This window comes from Oryctolagus cuniculus, chromosome 2 (genome assembly GCF_964237555.1).
Source record: "Oryctolagus cuniculus chromosome 2, mOryCun1.1, whole genome shotgun sequence".
NCBI lineage: Eukaryota > Metazoa > Chordata > Mammalia > Lagomorpha > Leporidae > Oryctolagus > Oryctolagus cuniculus.
The window spans coordinates 146,076,119-146,096,886 of record NC_091433.1 but is presented as its reverse complement, the minus strand read 5'-3'; the positions used below and the strand labels follow the sequence as shown (position 1 = coordinate 146,096,886).

Here is a 20,768-nt window from a genome sequence, read left to right as displayed (position 1 = left end):
TGGAAGAGGGGCAACCGGGACAGAATCTGGCGCCCCGACCGGGACTAGAACCCGGTGTGCCGGCGCCTCAAGGTGGAGGATTAGCCTAGTGAGCCGCGGTGCTGCCTAGGTTTTCACAAATGTATGACAACACATAGCTACAACACATAGCGTCATACAAAATAGTTTCATTGCCCTACAGTTTTCTACCCATTCACGCTTCCTGAAAACCATTTTTTACTTTATCCACACTTTGCCTTTTACAGAGTGTCATATACAAGAAATGGTGTAATATGTAGGTTTTCAAATTACCTTTGCTTTTAAGTTTCTTCCATGTCTTTCCATGGCTTGATAGTGCATTTCTTTCAGTACTGAAGAAGTGCATTTATTCCAAGAGTTGAATACTTATAATAAATACTACTTGGCTATGGTGTATAACTTTTAATTCATTGCTGGATTTAATTTACTAATATTTTGCTCATGGCAATACCCTTTTGTTTATGAAATATATTTATATTTTTCTTATATTGCCTTTGTGTCAAACTGTTATTACAGAAATGCTGACCTCATAGAATAAGTCAGAAAGCATTCTTTCTGCTGATATATTCTGGAAGAGATTCTATATAATTAGCATAATTTACTCATTAGATGTTTGGCAGAATTAATCAGTGAATCAACTTGAGCCTGACACTCTATGTTTTGGAAGATTATTAATTATTAATTAAACTTCTTTACCAGATAGAAGCCAATTAATATAGTCTGTCTCTTTTCAAAAGATTTATGTATTTCTGTATTTGGAAGTCCATGAGAGATGGCAGAATAGGAAAAAGGACTTACTGCTTTAGGCTAGGGAGAAATAGTAGCAAGAAAGTGGAAGAAGTACATCCTAGGGGAGAGTTGGAGAGAAATCTGCAGTAAAATTCCACAGAAGGAAGAGGGACACAATGGATCAGCTAGAAGGTGAGGATGCACAGCAACAAGTGCGGACAAAACACACGATCTCTGTAGCCGAGAGCCGGAGGAAGCACCAGCTTTGGGAAGCAGGTAAGAACAGACTGCAGCAGCCCATGCCATTGGCGATATAGCCACAGTAAGAGTTTTGCAGAATACACTATCTTTGAGTCTGGCCTGGAATCCTAAGGGAAACAGGGTAGCTGCCTGACCAGGGAACAAAGGGCATGCTTCTCTCTCTCCATCTCCTCAAAACGATGCCAGGCAACCAGCTGGAAAAGAGCGCCATTTTGACATCAGTAGCAGCTGTGGCAGCTCTTGTGCATGCTTGTGATCCAGGGATTTTACCAGAAGGAAAAATCTGCATTCCCCACTGACTTTGAGTAAGGCTGGAAGTAAAGAGGAGACTGAGCACATATGTAAGACCTTGAGGTGCCTCCAACCTCTAAACATATCAAGGCCCTAGGGCTCACCACCAAGTTAAATCACCTACAGACAGCTGAGTCTGAGAATGTCTCTACCTCTCCATCAACAGGATAGGCTAGTGGGGCAGAGTGGATCCTCTGCACAACATGACATTGGAGCCTTGTATGCAGAGACTGTGGAAACTCTGTGATGGCATGATGGAGTCACAGGGTGTAGCTGGCTTTCTGGGCAATCATTGTGTGTGACCAAAAAGGCCCAGAGCTCCTGGATTGCCTGGGGTGGATCATTGCAGTGGGACCCATGTTCACGTGAGGGGTGCACAGAACCTTTGTGTGGTTCATGTGGCAGCACAGGAGACTGTTGCACTCACAGTGGGCTAACAAAGGACAATGATCATCTTGGAAGAGGTAAGGGTATGATTAAATAACAGAGGTGATCATCATACCCTCTTCCATGATGACAACAGAGAAGACCAAACACACCCAACTTGGATGTCACCCTGGGTAGTTGCCAAACCCTGGAGCACTGATCAGAGCTCCCTAGCCATACCGTGCACATGCCTCGCCTCTGAGTATTCACTAAAACAACAGACACTCCACTAAGCCACAGATGCACAGTTCAAAGATAAAAGCCATCAGAGGAAAGAATCAATAAGTATTTCCACAAATGCCAAAAAATAAATGCAAAAATTCAAGAAACAAGAATAAGGAAGATACGTGACTCCCCCAAAGGAACAAAACAACACTTCAATAGTAGAATGTGATGACAAAGAGATTGATGAAATGCTTGAAAATGAATTCAAAATATTAATCATAGGATTACTCAGAATCAATGAGAAAAATATTCATGAGTTAAAGAAATCCATATTTGACATGGAAGAAAAATTATCCCAGAAGATTGAAATTAGAAGAAAATGGAAGACACAGTCCAAGTCTTATAAGAAAAGAATTGTCCACCCAGAATATTGTACCCTGCAAAGCTCTCATTTATAAGAGAAATCAAACTGAAATTTATAAATCAAGAAATCAATGTGTTGTACAAAAACTATAGCAGAAAGTCATATCAACAAACTTGCTGAGGCAGAAGAAAGGAAGTCTAAAAGACAAATCTAGAGAAATTTTCCAGACCAAAAAAATCATAAAAATTAAAAAACAGTGTTGGAGATTTATGGGATACTATCAAATGACCCAACATATGAGTCTTAGGTGTCCCTGAAGAACTGTGGAAAGAGATAATGGATTAGAAGGCCTAGTCAATGAAATAATAACAGAAAAGTTACCTAATTTGGAAAAAGGGACATCCAAATACATGAGGCACAGAGAATTCTTAATACACATGACCAGAAAACATCTTCACCATGATACATTGCTGTCAATCTTTCAACAATGTAACATAAAAAAAAAAGTGAATGAGAGAAATGCCAGATTACTTTCAGACAATCTCCAATGAGAATCACAACTGACTTCTCATCAGAAATCCTGTAGGCTAGGAGAAAATGGAAGACACAGTCCAAGTCTTATAAGAAAAGAATTGTCCACCAAGAATATTGTACCCTGCAAAGCTCTCATTTATAAGTGAAGATGAAATGAAGGCCATCATGACAAACTGATAATGAAAGTGTTTGTCACCACTCATTGTCACCACTCACCCAACCTTACAAATGACATACTAAAGAATGTACTACATACAGAAACACAGAATAATAACTATTAAAGAATATGAAGGTCTAAAATCTCTTTGTAAAAGTGCAAAGGAAATCTAAAGCAAACAATAGGAGTATTCATGGAAAAACCCTATAGGCTAGGAGGGAATGGCGAAATATAGCCCATGTCCTAAGAGACAAAAACTGTCATCCCAGAATATTATATCCTACAAAGCTCTCATTTGTGAATGAAGGTGAAATAAAGAGCTTTCATAACAAATAGAAATTGAAAGAATTTGTCACCACTCATCCAGACCTGCAAAAGATGCTTAAAGATGTGTTACACACAGAAACACAGAACCATGGTCATCAATACAAAAGAAGGTAAAGGAAGGAAATATCTCCGTAAAAGATCACAGGAAGTTCAAAGTTTAAATTAGGAATATCTTTGAAAAAATAGCAGGGCAAAATCATTACTTATCAATAGTCACATTGAATGTATATGTGCCCAGTTAAAAGGCACAAACTGGCTGAATGCATTAAAAAAACAAAAACCCATCTATATGCTGAATACAATAAATACATCATTCTAACAAAGGTGCATGCAGACTGAAAGTGAAAGGCTGGAAAATATATTCCATGCCAACAGAAACCAAAAAAGTGCTAGAGTAGCAATCTTAGTATCAGACAAAATCGACTAACACAAAAACTGTTAAAAGAGACAAAGAAGGGCACTAGATAATGATTAAGGGATGGATTCAATAGGAAGATGTAACTATTAAAAACATATGCACCTAATTACAAGGCACATGGTTATTTAAAGATATGTTAAGGGATTTAAAGGAGACTTAGACTCCAATACAATAGTATTGGGGAACTTCAATACTCCACTTTCAGCAATGCACATATTTACCATACAGAAAATCAACAAGGAAACAGGAAACAACAGATTTAATTCATACTATACACAAAATGGGCCTAACAGATATATACAGAAGTTTTCATCTTACAGTTGCAGAATATACCTTCTTCTCAGCAGTGCATGGAACTCTCTCTAGGATTAACCACATACTAGGCCATAAAGTAAGTTTCAACAAGTTAAAAAAAATTGAAATCATACCATGCATCTTCTCAGACCACAATGGAATGAAGCTGTAAAGCAGCAACTCAAGAATTTCTAGTACATATGCAAGCACATGGAGACTGAACAATATGTTCCTGAATCAACAGATCACTTAGAAATCAAAAGAAAAATCAAAAACTTTCTGGAAGCAAATGAAGATAACAACACATCAAAACTTATGAGATACACCAAAGCAATATTAAGAGGAAAATTTATGGTAATAGGTGCCTATATCAAGAAGTTAGAAAGGCACCAAATAAATGAGCTATCAATGCATCTCAAAGATCTAGAAAAACTACAGCAAACCAAGCCCAAAACTAGTAGGAGAAAAATAATTAAAATTAGAGCAGAACTCCACAAAACTGAATCCAAAGAAACATTACAAACATTACAGAAGATCAGCAAAATGAAGAGCAGGTTTTTTGAAAAAAATAAATAAAAAATTGACACACTATTAGCCAAATAAACTAAAAAAAAGGATAGAGAAGACACAAATCAATAAAATCAGAGATGAAAATGCGAATGTAACAAAAGAAAGCACAGAAATAAAAAGAGTCATCAGAAATTACTACAAAGAGTTGTATGCCAACAAACTGGGAAATCTAGAAGAAATGAATAGATTCCTGGAAACATACAACCTACCTAAATTGAAGCATGAAGACATAGAAAACCTAAAAAGACCTATAATCAAGATGAAAATTGAATAAGTGATAATGTCTCTCCCAACAAATAAAAGCCCAGGACCAGATGGATTGACCACTGAATTCTACCAGACATTTAAAGAAGAACCAACTCCAGTTGTTCTCAAGCTATTCAAAAACAATTGAAAGAGAGTAAATCCTCCCAAATTCTATGAAGCCAACATTACCTTAATTCCTAAACCTGAAAAAGATGCAGCAGCGAAAGAGAATTACAGACCAATTTCCCTGATGGATATAGATGTAAAAATCCTCAATAATACTCTAGCCAATAGAATCCAACAACACATCAAAAAAATCATCCACCCAGACCAAGTGGGATTTATTCCTGGTATACAGGGATGGTTCAACATTTGTAATTCAGTCAATGTGATAACACAAATTAACAAACTGCAGAAGAAAAACGATATGATTCTCTGAATAGATGCAGAGAAAACATTTGATAAAATACAACCTTTCATGATGAAAACTCTAAGCAAATTGGGTATAGAAGGAACATTCTTCAACACAATCAAGGCAATTTATGACAAACCCATGGCCAGCATCATAGTAAATGAGGAAAAGTTGGAAGGATTCCCACACAGATCTGGTAACAGAGAGGCCCACTCTCACCATTGTTATTCAATATAGTACTGGAAGTTTTTAGCCAGAGCTGGTAGGCAAGAAAAAGAAATCAAAGGGATACACATTGGGAAGGAAGAAGTCAAAATATCCCTCTTTGCAGATGATTTTTTTTTAGATTTTTTTTTTTTTTTAGAATTTCAGACAGTGTGAGAGAGAGAGAGACAGAGAGACAGAGAGACAGAGAGACAGAGAGAAAGCTCTTCCTTCCGTTGGTTCACTCTCCAAATGGCCACAATAGCCGGAGCTTGGCCAATCTGAAGCCAGGAGCCAGGAGTTTCTTCCTGGTCTCCCATGCAGGTGCAGGGGCCCAGCCACTTGGGCCATTCTACACTGCCATCTCAGGCCACAGCATAGAGCTGGACTGGAAGAGGGACAACGGGAACTAGAACCCGGCACCTACATGGGATGCCAGTGCTACATGCGGAGGATTAACCTAGTGTACCACAGCCATGGCACCTGATACAATTCTTTATTCAGGGGATCCAAAGAGCTCCACTAAGAGACTATTAGAACTATAGAAGAGTTTGGTAAAGCAGCGGGATATAAAAGCAATATACAAAAATCAATAGACTTGGCTGGCGTCGCAGCTCACTAGGCTAATCCTCTGCCTGCAGCACTGGCACCCTGGGTTCTAGTCCTGGACGGGGCGCTGGTTCTGTCCTGGTTGCTCCTCTTCCAGTCCAGCTCTCTGCTGTGGCCTGAGAAGTCAGTCGAGGATGGCCCAAGTGCTTGGGCCCTGCACCCGCATGGGAGACCAGGAGGAAGCACCTGGCTCCTGGCTTTGGATTGGCGCAGCACACTGGCTGTAGCAGCCATTTGGGGGGTGAACCAACAGAAAGGAGGAAGACCTTTTTCTCTGTCTCTCTCTCTCTCACTGTCTGTCTGTCAAAAAAAAAAAAAAGAAAAAAAAAGAAAAAAAGAAAGAAATAGAAGAGGATACCAAAAAAAAAAAAAAAAAAAGGAAAAATAGGCTATGCTCATGGATTGGAAGAATCAATATGAAAATGTCCATTCTTCCAAAAAAATTTATAGATTCAGTGTGATACCAATCAAAACCCCAAAGACATTCTTCTCAGATCTGGAAAAAATGATGCTGAAATTCATATGAAGGCACAGGAGACCTCAAATAGCTAAAGTTATCTTATACAACAAAACAAAACCAAAGGCATCATAATATTAGATTTCAAGACATACTACATCGGGGCTGGTGCCGGGGCTAACTTGGTTAATCCTCCGCCTGCAGCACCGGCATCCCATATGGGTGCCGGGATCTAGTCCCAGTGGCTCCTCTTCCAGTCCAGCTCTGCTATAGCCCGGGAGGGCAGTGGAGGATGGTCCAAGTGCTTGGGCACCTGCACCCGCGTGGGAGACCAGGAGGTAGCACCTTGCTCCGGACTTTGGATCGGTGTAGCTCCAGCTGTAGCGGCCATTTGGGGGGTGAACCAACTGAAGGAAGACCTTTCTCTCTATCTCACTGTCTAAAAAAAAAAAAAAAAAGACATACTACAGGGCAGTTATAATCAAAACAGCATGGTACTGGTACAAAAACAAATGGATAGACCAATGGAACAGAACAGAAATGCCAGAAATCAATCCACACATCTACATCCAACAACAAGGAGCTGAAACCAATTTCTAGAGCAAGGACTGTCTATTCAACAAATGGTGCTGGGAAAACTGGATTTCCACGTGCAGAAGCGTGAAGCAAGACCCCTACCTTACACAAACATCTACTCAACATGGATTAAAGATCTAAATCTACAACCTGACACCATAAAATTATTATAGAACATCGGAGAAACCATGCAAGATAAAGGCACAGGGAAAGACTTCTTGGAATAGACCCCCAGAGGCACAGGCAGCCAAAGCCAAAATTAACAACTGGGATTACATCAGATTGAGAAGTTTCTGTACTGCAAAAGAAACAGTCAGCAAAGTGAAGAGACATCCAACAGAATGGGAAAAAATATTTGCAAATTATGCAACCGATAAAGGATTAATAACCAGAATCTACAAAGAGATCAAGAAATTCCACAACAACAAAACAAACAACCCACTTAAGAGATGGGCCAAGGAACTAAATGGACATTTTTCATGAGAGGAAATCTAAACAGCTAATAGACATATGATAAAATGTTCTGTATCACTAGCCAATAGCCAGGGAAATGCAAATGAGGTTTCACCTCACCCCGGTTAGAATGGCTTTCATACAGAAATCAACCAACAATAGATGCTGGCAAGGATATGTAGAAAAAGGCACATTAATCCACTGTTGGTGGGAATGCAAACTGGTAAAGCCACTATGGAAGTCAGTCTGGAGATTCCTCAGAAACCTGAATATAGCCCTACCATACAACCCAGCCATCCCACTCCTCAGAATTTACCCAAAGGAAATGAAATTGGCAAATAAAAGAGCTATCTGCACCTCAATGTTTATTGCAGCTCAGTTCACAATAGCTAAGATATGGATTCAATCTAAATGCCCATTGGTAGAAGATTGGATAAAGAAATTATGGGATATGTACTCTATGGAAGACCACACAGCAGTAAAAAAATCAAATTTTCTGAGGCAAGAGTGCTGTTTAGGACATCCGCCATTCTGAGTCTGCTGTGTATCTCGCTTCCCATGTTGGATCGTTCTCTCCCTTTTTTATTCTATCAGTTAGTATCTGCAGACACTAGTCTTGTTTATGTGATCCCTTTGACTCTTAGTCCTTTCATTATGATCAATTGTGAACAGAAATTGATCTCTTGGACTGCTGAGATGTGATTGGTACATGCCACCTTGATGGGATTGAATTGGAATCCCCTGGTATGTTTCTAACTCCATCGTTTGAGGCAAGTCAGCTTGAGCATGTCCCCAATTGCATATCTCATCCCTCTCTTATTCCCACTCTTATATTTAACAGTGATCACTTTTCAGTTAAGTTTCAACACTTAAGAATAACTGTGTATTAATTACAGAATTCAACCAACAATATTAAGTAGAACAAACAAAAAATATACTAAAAGGGATAAAGTATTAAGTTGTTCATCAACAGTCAAAGCAAGGGCTGATCAAGTCACCGTTTCTCATAGTGTTCATTTCACTTTAACAGTTTTCCTTTTTGGTGCTCGGTTAGTTGTCACCAATCAGCGAGAACATATGATATTTGTCCGTTTGGGACTGGCTTATTTCACTCAGCATACTGTTTCCAGATTCCTCCATTTTGTTGCAAATGACCAGATTTCATTGTTTTTTATTGCTGTATAGTATTCTATAGAGTACATACCCCATAATTTCTTTATCCAGTCTACTGTTGATAGGCATTTAGGCTGATTCCAGGTCTTAGCTATTGTGAATTGAGCTGCAATAAACATTAAGGTGCAGACCGTTTTTTTTGTTTCCCAATTTCATTTCCTTTGGGTAAATTCCAAGGAGTGGGATGGCTGGGTTGAATTGTAGGGTTATATTCAGGTTTCTGAGGAATCTCCAGACTGACTTCCATAGTGACTTTACCAGTTTGCATTCCCACCAACAGTGGGTTAGTGTCCCTTTTTCCCCACATCCTCACCAGCATCTGTTGGTAGATTTCTAAATACACGCCATTCTCACCAGGGTGAGGTGAAACCTCATTGTGGTTTTGATTTGCATTTCCCTGATTGCTAGTGATCTTGAACATTTTTTCATGTGCCTGTTGGCATGTGGATCTGGCTGAAAAGCCCATGAGAGTATTTCAGGCATGGAAAGCCAAGACACTATGGCAAAAAAAAAAAAAAAACAAAACAAAAAAAAAAAAAACAAAACAAAAAAAAAAAAACAAACAAAAAAAAAAACACAAAAACACAACCTAAATGAAAGATCTCCGTGAGTGAGATCCCTGTGGAAAGAATGGGTCATCAAAGAAGGAGGTACCTTTCTCTGAAGGGAGGAGGGAACTTCCAGTCTGACTACGACCTTGTCTAAATATGATCAGAGTCAGTGAACTCAAAAGGCTTCCATAGCCTTGGCGACTCATAACAAGAGCCTAGGGTCATTACTGACTCCATAAACAAGAGTGCCAATTTGTTAAGTCAACAACAGGAGTCACTGTGCACTTACTCCTCATGTAGGATTTCTGTCCTTAATGTGCTCTACATTGTGATTTAATGCTATAACCAGTACTCAAACAGCATTTTTCACTTTGTGCTTCTATGCGGGTGCAAAATGTTGAAATCTTTACTCAATATATGCTAAACTGATCTTCTGTATAAAAACAGAATTGAAAATGAATCTTGATGTGAATGGAAGGGGAGAGGGAGCGGGAAAGGGGAGGGTTGCGAGTGGGAGGGAAGTTATGGGGGGTGGAAAGCCATTGTAATCCATAAGCTGTACTTTGGAAATTTATATTCATTAAATAAAAGTTAAAAAATCAAATTTTCAATCACAATTGATCATACTGATAGGTCTAAGAGTCAAAGGGACAGAGCCGGCGCCGTGGCTCAATAGGCTAATCCTCCACCTTGCGGCGCCGGCACACCGGGTTCTAGTCCTGGTCGGGGCACCGGATTCTGTCCCGGTTGCCCCTCTTCCAGGCCAGCTCTCTGCTATGGCCAGGGAGTGCAGTGGAGGATGGCCCAGGTGCTTGGGCCCTGCACCCCATGGGAGACCAGGAAAAGCACCTGGATCCTGGCTCCTGCCATCGGATCAGCGCGGTGCGTCGGCTGCAGCGGCGGCCATAGGAGGGTGAACCAACGGCAAAGGAAGACCTTTCTCTCTCTGTCTCTCTCTCTCACTGTCCACTCTGCCTGTCAAAAATAAAATTAAAAAAAAAAAAAAGAGTCAAAGGGACAACACAAACAAGACTATTGTCTGCTAATACTAACTGATAAAATTAAAAAGGAGAGAATGATCCAACATGGGAAGCGGGATACACAGCAGACTCGTAGAATGGTAGCTGTCCTAAACAACACTCTGGCCATAGAATCAGCCCTTAAGGCATTCGGATATGGCTGAAGAGCCCATGAGAGTATTTCAGGCATGGAAAGCCAAGACACTCTGGCAAAACAACAACAACAACAACAACAACAACAACAACAAACCTAAATGAAAGGTCTCTGTGAGTGAGATCCCAGTAGAAAGAACAGACCATCAACGAAGGATATACCTTTCTCTGAATGGAGGAGAGAACTTCCACTTTTACTATGACCCTGTCGGAATAAGATCGAAGTCAGTGAACTCAAGAGGCTTCCATAGCCTTGGAAACTCATGACTAGAGCCTAGGGAGATTTCTTACACCATAAACAAGAGTGTCAATTTGTTAAGTCAACAACAGGAGTCACTGTGTACTTACTCCTTATGTGGGATCTCTGTCCTTAATGTGTTGTCCAATGGGAATTAATGTTATAACTAGTACTCAAACAATATTTTACACTTTATGTTCTGTGTGGGTGCAAACCGATGAAATCTTTACTTAATATATACTAAATTGATCTTCTGTATATAAAGATATTTGAAAATGAATCTTGATGTGAATGGAATGGGAGAGGGAGCAGGAAATGGGAGGGGTGCAGGTGGGAGGGAAGTTATGGGTGGGGGAAAAGCCATTGTAATCCATAAACTGTACTTTGGAAAATTATATTTACTAAATAACAGTTAAAAAAAAAAACAAAAAAAATCAAATCCGGCCATTTTCAATAAAATGGAGGAATCTTGGCAAGATGATGCTGAGTGAAATAAGCCAGTCCCAAAGGGACAAATATCATATGTTCTCCCTGATCTGTGACAACTAACTGAGCACCTAAAAGGAAACCTGTAGAAGTGAAATGGACACTATGAGAAGCAATGACTTGATCAGCCCTTGTCCTGACTGTCGAGGAGCAGCTTGTTATTATATTCTTTTTAATATTTTCTTTTTCTACTTAATACCATTGATTTAACTCTTTACTTAACACAGAATTATTCTTAGGTATTTAAATCAAATTGAAATTGATCCCTGTTAAAAATAAGAGTTGGAATAAGAGGGGGAGGAGATGTACAGTTCGGCACACATTTCCTCTGACTTACCCCTACGGGTAAAGCTAAAACCTTGCCGTGGGACTCCAAATTCCATTAAGTTGGCAGGAACCAATGCCATATTACTAGTTAAAGTGATCAGTTTAAATTCATAACTGACCATAATGATAGGATTAAGTGTCAAAGGGATCACATAAATAAGACCAAGTGTCTGCTAATAATAATTGATAGTATTAAAAAGGAGAGAACAATCCAACATGGGAAGCAGGCCACACAGCAGACTCATAGAACAACAAATGCTCTAAACAACACTGTGGCCTCAGAATCAACCCTTTAGGCATTCAGTTCTGGCTAAAAAGCCCAAGAGAGCATTTCAGGCATGGAAAAACAAGACACTGTGGCAAAAAATGACCTACATGAAAGATCTCTGAGTGAGATCCCAGTAGAAAGAAGGGGCCATAGAAAGAGATAACTTTCTCTGAAGGGAGGAGAGAACTTCCACTTTGATTATGGTCTTTTCTAAATAATGTCAGAGTTTGTGGACTCAAGAGACTTCCATAGTCTTGGCAGCTCATGTCAAGAGCCTCAGGTGATCACTGACGTCATAAATAAGAGTGTCAATTGTTAAATGAACAACAGGAGTCACTGTGCACTTGCTCCCTATGTAGGACCACTGTCCTTAATGTGTTCTACTATGAGAATTAACGGTAAAACTAGTCTTCAAACAATACTGTATACTTTGTGTTTCTGTGTGGGTGCAAATTGTTGAAATCTTTACTTAGTATAGAGTTGATTTTCTGTATGTAATTAAAAATGAATCTTAATTAAGAATGGGATGGGAGAGGGAGTAGGAGGTGGGATGGTTTGGGGATGGGAGGGCAGGTATGTGGGGAAGAACCGCTACCATATAAAAGTTGTACTTATGAAATCTATATTTATCAAATAAAAGTTTTCTATAAAAAAGTATAGACATTCTAATATCAGACAAAATAGTCTTTAACATGAGAACTATTAAAAGAGACAGAGAAGGGTACTATGTAATGATTAAAGAATCAATTCAACAGAAAGTTGTTACTATAGTAAATATATATGCACCCAGTGCGAGAGCACCTGGATATTTAAAACAACTGTTATTGATCTAAATGGAGACATAGACTCCCATACAATAGCCATGGGGGACTTCAATACAGCACTTTCATCAGTAGGTAGATCAACCTGTCAGAAAATCAAGAACAACAACAACAACAACAAAAAACACAGCTAATTGACACTATGGACCAAGTGGACTATAGAACCTTTCATCCCACAGTTGCAGAATACACATTCTATTCATTAGTGCATGGAACTTCCTTTAGGATAGACCACATACCAGGCCATAGAGCATATCTCATCAAATTAAAAAGCACTGAAACCATATCATGTATCTGTGCTAACCACAATGGAAGTAACCTGGAAATTAATGACTAGAGAATCTCTAAAACATATATACACACATGGAGACTGAACAACATGCTCCTAAATGAACAGTGAGTCATAGAAGAAATCAAATAAGAAACTTAAAAAAATTCTATAAATGAATGAAGATGACATTACAACATATCAAAACCTATGGGACTGGGGCTGGCATGGTATCATAGTAGGCTAGTCCTCCACCTGCGATCCCAGAAGGCCTCCGGTTCTAATCCCGGCTGCTCCTCTTTCAATCCAATGCTCTGCTATGGTCTGAGAAAGCAGTGGCGGATGGCCTGGGTGCTTGAGCCCCTGCACCCATGTGGGAGACTCAGAAGAGGCTTCTTGCATTGGATCAATTCAACTCCGGCTGTTGCAGTCATTTATGGAGTGAATCAGCAGATGGAGGACCTTTTTCTCATCTCTCCCTGTCTTTCTGTAACTCTACCTCTCAAATAAATAAATATTTTTTTAAAAAAACCTATGTGATATAGCAAAAAGCAGTGTTAAGAGGGAAGTTTATATCAATTGGTGCCTACAACAAGAAATTGGAAAGGCACCAAATGAATAAGCTGTCAATGCTCCTCAAAGGCCTAGAAAAAACAAACCAAACCCAGAATTAGAAAGGGAAAAGAAATAGTTTAAATTACAGAAGAAATAAACAAATTGAAACCAGAAAACAATGCAAAAGATTAGTGAAATGAAGAGGTGAGTTTTTGAAAAAAAAAATCACAAAACTATATACCATTGGCCTAACTAACCGAAAAAGGGGGAGAAGACCCAAATCAATAAAATCAGATGAAAAAGCAGATGTAACAACAAATAACACAGAAATAAAAAACAATCAACAGGAATTACCACAAAGAACTGTACACAACAAATTGGGGAATCCAGAAGAAATGGTAGATTCTTGGACACATACAATCTGCCAAAATTGAATCATGAAGACATAGGAAACTAAAACAAAACAAAACAACAACAACAACAGCAACAAAGATGGAAACTGATTCAGTAATACTCTCCCAACAAAGAAAAGTCCAGGACTAGATGCCTCCACTTCTGAATTCCACCAGGTATTTAATGAAATCTTTAAAGAAAATATCTTCTTTAAATTTAAAGAATTCTTCTCAAACTCCTATAAAACCAGCATCACCTTATTTCCTAAACCAGAAAAAGATTCAACAGTGCTTGAGAACTGTATACCAATATCCATGATAAATTTAGATGCAAAAATCCTTAATGAAATACTGATTGACTTCAACAATACATCAGAAAGATCATTCACCCAAACTAAGTGGGATTTATCCCTGGTATGCAAAGATGATTCAACATTCGCATATCAACAAATGTGATACATAATTTACAAATTGAAGAACAAAAACCATATGATTATCTCAACAGCTACAGAGAAAGCATTTGATAAAACACAACTTCCTTTCATGATGAAAACCTTAAGCAATGGGATGGCGCTGTGCCATAGCCAGTAAAGCTGCCGCCTGTGATGATGGCATCCCAAATGGGTGCCGGTTCAAGTCCAGGCTGCTCCACTTCCGATCCAGCTCCCTGCTAATGTGCCTGTGAATGTTCCAAGTCCTTGGGCCCCTGCACCCATGTAAGAGACCCGGAAGAAGCTCCTAGATCCTGCCTTCAGATAGGCCCAGCACTGGCTATTACTGCCATTTCAGGTGTGAACCAGTGGATGGAATATTCTCTCTCTCTGCCTCTCAAATAAATAAATCTTAAAAAAAATTAAGCAAATTGTGCTTAGAAGGAACATTCCTCAACACTATCAAGGCAATTTGTGACAAACCCATAGCCAGCATCTTATGGAATCGGGAAAAGTTGGAAGCATGCCCACTGAGGTCTGGAACTACAGAAGCATGCCCACTCTCACCATTGCTATTCAATACAGTACTAGAAGTTTTAGCCAGAGTCATTAGGCAAGAAAAATAAATCTAAGTGATACAAAATGGAATGAAAGAAGTCAAATTATCCCTACTTGTAGATGACACTACTCTATAAATGGGAACCAAAAGACTAAGAGACTATTGGAACTCATAAAACAACTTGTAAAGTGGAAAGATATAAAATTAACACACAAAAATCAATAGGTTTTATATACACAGCCAGTGCTATGGCTCGGAATGTACAAGATCAATCCTATTTACAATAGCTACAGAAAAAAATCAAATACCCTGGAATACATTTAACCAAGGAAATGAATGATCTCTATGATGAAAATTAAATAGAAGACACCAAAAAATGGAAAAATGGTTCATGTTCATGGATTGAAGATTTAATATCATCAAAATATCCATTCTGCTAGATTTTGATACATACTGCAGGGCAGTTATAATCAAATCAAGCTGGTTCTGACACAAAAATAGACATTCAGACCAATGGAACAGAACAGAAACACCAGAAATCAATCCACACACCTACAACCACTAATTTTTGACAAAGTAGCTAAAATAAATCCCTGGAGAAAGGACAGTTTCTTTAACAAATGGTGTTGGGAAAATTGGATCTCCACAAGCAGAAGTATGAAATGAGTCCCCTACTTTACACCTTATGAAAAGATCAACTCAAACTGGATCAAGGATCTAATTCTATGAGTTTATACCACCAAGGTACTAGAGGAGAATAATTGGAAACTTTGCAAAACATTGGCATATACAAACAGTTTGTGTAAAGACCCCAGAAGCACAGGCAGTTAAAGCCAAACTAGACAAATGGAATTATATCAAGCTGAGAAGCTTCTGCACTGCGAAGGAAACACTCAGCAAAATGAAGAGGCAACAGAATGGGAGAAAATATTTGTAAACTGTGCAGTGGATAAAGGATTAATATCCAGAATCTATAAAGATCAAGAAACTCAACAACAAAACAAACAATCCGGTAAGAAATGAACAGAGGACTTGGACAAGCATTTTTCAAAAGAGGGAATTCAAATGGCCAATCCACAAATGAAAAAATGCCCAGAATCACTAGCCATCAGAGAAATGCAAATCAAAACCACAGTGAGGTTTCTTCACCCCAGTTAGAATGGCTCTCATACTGAGATCAATAAGCAATAAATTCTGGTGAGGATTGGGAAAAAGGTACCTTAATTCAATCAATGCTGGTAGGATTATAAACTAGTCCAGCCATTGTGGAAGACAGTATGGAGATTCCTCAGAAAGCTGCAAATAGATATACAATATGACCCAGCAATCCCACTCCTGGGAATTTACCCCAAGGAAATGAAAAAGCATATGAAAGAGTTATCTGTACCCCTATGTTCCCTGAAGCTCAGTTCAAAATAGCTAAGACATGGAATCAACTCAGATGTCCATCAACTGATGACTAAATTGTCATATATATATATATATATATATATATACACACACACACACACACATACATACAAACACACTATGGAATACTACTCAGCCATAAAAAGAATGAAATCCCATCTTTTATAACGAAATGAATGCAGTTGGAAAACATTATACTTAGTGAAATAAACCAATCCCCAAAAGACAAATACCATGTTTTCCCTGATCTGTGTTAATAGTGTACCAAAAATATAATTATTAGGAGTTTAATTGACATGTTGAGCTTTGATGATTATCTACAGCCCTTGTCTCTACTGTTGACGAACAGTTTTTCTTCTATTTGTTGAACTATTTACTTAGTCCAGGGCTAATCTTAGGAGTATAAAGTAAACTGAAAGTAGATCATTGCAAAAATCAAGAGAAGGAATAGGGGAGGAAGGAGGAAGAAGGGTGGGGGCATGGCTGGGAGGGGGGAAGAGTGGGAAGCATCACTATGTTCCTAAAACTGTCTATATAATATACATGAAATTTGTATTCATTAAATAAAATTTTAAAAAAGGTGACCTTTACAAGAAAAAAAAATTGAAAATCAGTGCAACAGAGAAAGAAGGAGAGGCAGAGAGCTTCCACCTGCTGGTTCACTCTAAATGGTTGCAACGATGGCTTTTCTGGGGCAGACCAAAGCCAGGAGCCTGTCTCCCATGTGGATGGCAGGGCTATCTTCTGCTCCTTTCCCAGGTACATTAGCATGGTCCTGGATCAGCAGCAGAGCAGCCAGCACTCAAACCCATGCTGCCATAAGGGATAGCTGCATTGAAGTTAGTGGCAAACTTTGCTGTGCTACAATGCTGATCAAGTCTGTTTCCTCTTTTGTGTGTTTTTAAATATTTTGTCTTTCAAGGTTTGGTCTGTTTCATCTACATTAATAAATTGAATTAAATAGTATTTAGTTCAATTATGCAAGCCAGTTTCAATATCTGGAAATCAGTTAATGTAATATCACACCAATAGGCTAAGAAAAAGTATCATGACAACATCAAAAAAATGCAGAAAAAGTATTTGCCAAAATGCAAAATCTACTCATGACACAAAAGGTACAGCAAGCTAAGATAGAGGGAACTAATTCAACTTGATTAACAACATCTACTAAAACTTACAGGAGTGAAACTAAACGCTTCTGTGGCCATGGCATTATCAATAATATTCCCTTATTACATATTTTTAGTACCATGGTATCTGTGGTGATATTTCTTCTTTCATTTCTAATACTAGCAATTTGTATTTTTCTTAATTCACAGGTTTGTCAATTTTATTCATCTTTTCCAAGAATCAGCTTTAGGTTTTATTGATGTTTGTTGTTAATTTCATGTATTTTTTCTCTCATCTCTTTCCTTCTGTTTATTCTGGATTTAAATAGCTTTATTTCTTTCTAGTTTCCTAAGAAGGAGGCTCAGCTGGTTGATTTTAGGTCTCTGTTTCTAATATATTCCTTCAAAGCTATACGTTTCCCTCTAAACACTGCCTTCACTGTGTCCCACACATTTACAGTTTACTTATACCTAATATTCGTACATATTCATGTGGCACAATATACCTTGAGACATGTGTATAACCTGTAATGACCAAATCAATGTAACTAGTATTTGTACCTTCTCAAGCATTAATCTTTTCTGTCACAGAACCAGCTGGAGTTGGCTATTTCTCTTTCTTCAGGTAGATTATGCTCTGATAAAGCTAGGCTCTGACAAAATAGTTCTTCCAGAGGGTAGTCCTTAGTAAGGACAGAATACTCAGGTCTATTTCAAGATGGTTTCTCCTTCACTCCCCCTTCTAGATGCAAGAGGACATTTTTTTTCTTATTCACTGTGATGATCTCAGAGAGTTCCTGGATATAAAACTAGTAAAATCATATGCTCCCCACCCAGAAATCTCTCTTTGGTAGCTATTCATTCATTTGAGAGAGACAGGGGTAGAGACAGGGGGAGAGAGAGACAGACAGACACGGGGAGCGGGAGCGTGACGGGAGGGGAGGGAAGGGGAGGAAAGGAGAGGGGAGGGGAGGGGAGGGGAGGGGAGGGGAGATACCATCCACTGTTGTACTCCCCAAAAGCTGACAACAGAGAGTACTTCTGAGTTCCTCTATCTGTTCTATCTTTTCTTTGCCCAGATCACTCTACTGAGATGCACTGGCTTAGTAGCTCCTCCCTGAAATCACCAGACATGTTTCCACCTTATATCATAGCTATCAACTGCCCTTGTTTCTGAGAATGGTCCTTTTCAAGATTCACATAGTTAGCCTCAGCCTCCTCAAATGCTTTCAGGCAAACTGCAGTGAGGCTCACCCTATATAACGTTACAACTCCCCCACATATACACTGCTATATCACCATGCTCTGCTCCATTCTTTTTTCCTCATCGTGCTAACCACCTTCTTACATCATATGAACATATTGACTTTTTGTTAGGCTGTGTATCTGTTTTGTACTAGAATGTAAGCTCATGAGGGTGCAACTGTTTTCAGTTTTCTTCAACAATTTGTTCTGAATGCCCACAACAATGCTTGGAATATGGTAGGTGCTCAAATAGTATTTTCTGGATAAGAAAGTTCATTATTCTGATATTTAAATACAAAACAACATTTTACCTTATTTAGTTTGGGACACAAAGGAGTGCATCATGGCTTAAATATGTCTATATACTTGGAGAAAATATATATTATAGGTAAAACCTTCCAAGTATCAAAAGGCAAAGAAATGAAACCGGTAAATAAAATAACCACCACCACCACATGAAAAATCCATAGAATCAATAAGCAACAGCAATAGTGGACCGAAAAAACTCACCCCAATTTTGCCAGTGTGTTTTATTAACTGTAGAGCTTACACTGTAAAATCTTCTACAAGAAGTTATTTCCATGGCAACATGTCCAATCTCTACCTTATGATATAAACTTACAAAACAAAATGAAAAGGACTTCACCAAACACAGAAAAACAAAATAGGGAACAAGGAATAATTGCAGCATACAGGTAATTTATATTCACTGACTACAAATGAATAGTAACATAAAGCTACATATTTTTATCATTTTAAAATTTAGCAGTTTATACTAAGTTAGGTACAAATCTCAAATACCTAAGAAAACTATTTTTCAGTAATCAGCATTTGAAATTCAATACTCACAGCATAATGATACTTTGTATGCAAGTGATAAATTCCTATGTTTGTTCAGATTTCTTACAGAAAGATTTCAACCCTGAGTGAAAGATCAATGGCATCCAGTGGGGATTCTCTTTAATTACCGTTTCTTCCACAGTCTAAGGGGAACCTCTGACTGGAGAGGCAACTAGCATTTCATTTTGACAGTTATTTGAATTATTGCAAATAACAGGAGACTTTACATGATACAGTGATGGTTTTGGCAAAGCAATCAGTTGTAAAATGCCTTTTGTGTAACTGCAGAATTCAGTGGGGCCACAACAAAAAGAAGTGGGGGAAGCTAATAAAGATATACATTCATTTTACTTTTCAAGTAGCACTTTGGTTTTTCATCACATTGGAGACTCTGCTCTTAACATTCCAGTTTTCCTTTTTCTTTTTCCACTGCCAAATAAAGCCCTAGCCTTACTTTTCAATTTCTCTCCTACAGTCTCCCCTGCCAAATACTATTAATAAGAATTTATATTTGTGGCTGTGTGTTTTGCAGTAAGTAATTATAGTAAGTCTCTCCTTTACCTCTTTCATTATGGCTAAATCAAAATTCTCTTGAAAGTTCCTCTCGAATCACATCAAGTGCTCTATGACGGCACTTGTATATTTCTGAGTAGCTCCATTGCCATTTCTCAAGCTTTTCACCAACGTACCACATCTGTGTTCAGACTAAATGGGGTAGGCTTTAGTGCACTCTTTGGTAAGCTTGTGATTTTCTCCATTACACCAAAGCAAGTTGTGTTACATTCCAGTTCCTCAAAATTATTGAATCTTTCCCTTATTCCCTCCCTCAGTTTCCACTACTTCAGGGTTAGAAATGACGGCAGCTTGGACAACAGGCAAAGGTGTGTACAAGAGCCCACAGTAGGGGCCGGCGCTGTGGCACAGCAGGTTAAGCCACCATCTTCAGTGCCAGCATTCCATATGGGTGCTGGTTCAAGCCTCGGCTGCTCCACTTCCATGTGGCTGTATGGGAAGTGAACCAGCAGATGGAAGCTCTCCGTCTTTCTCTGTTTCTCCCTTCCTCTCCGTAATTCTACCTTTCAAATGAAAACAAGTTTGTAAAAAAAAAAAAAAAAAAATCCCACACAATTGTTGAGATTGTGTTAATGTTTCAAGTTGTCTATGCCTGGCTGTTCTTTTAGAAATAAAGTCCAGGGTCCCTGGGTGACTCTGAATGTGACACAGTAGGTATGTAAGCCTTGTGAATTTGAACAGACATTGTGTGTGGAATCGTGAATTTAACAAGAAGTTTTCCAAAATCCACCAAAATCACTTATAATGGAAATTGGTTTTCTGTCACCTCTTGAGAATATATGCCCAGTATTTCCATGCTACCAGTTTTGATGATATGCTGGGAGATATCTGAAATCTGC

General features: G+C 38.7%; 1 protein-coding gene across 1 annotated transcript in view; it reads left to right on the top strand.

Annotated features, from left to right (window-relative positions):
* The first annotated feature begins 923 nt into the window (after nt 1-923).
* LOC100357556 (small ribosomal subunit protein uS2m) overlaps nt 924-20,768 on the top strand; it is a 57,141-nt gene continuing 37,296 nt past the window's right edge. The window contains 1 exon segment of the mRNA XM_008254722.1: nt 924-1,023. Within this exon segment, the coding sequence (XP_008252944.1) occupies nt 924-1,023 (100 nt within the window).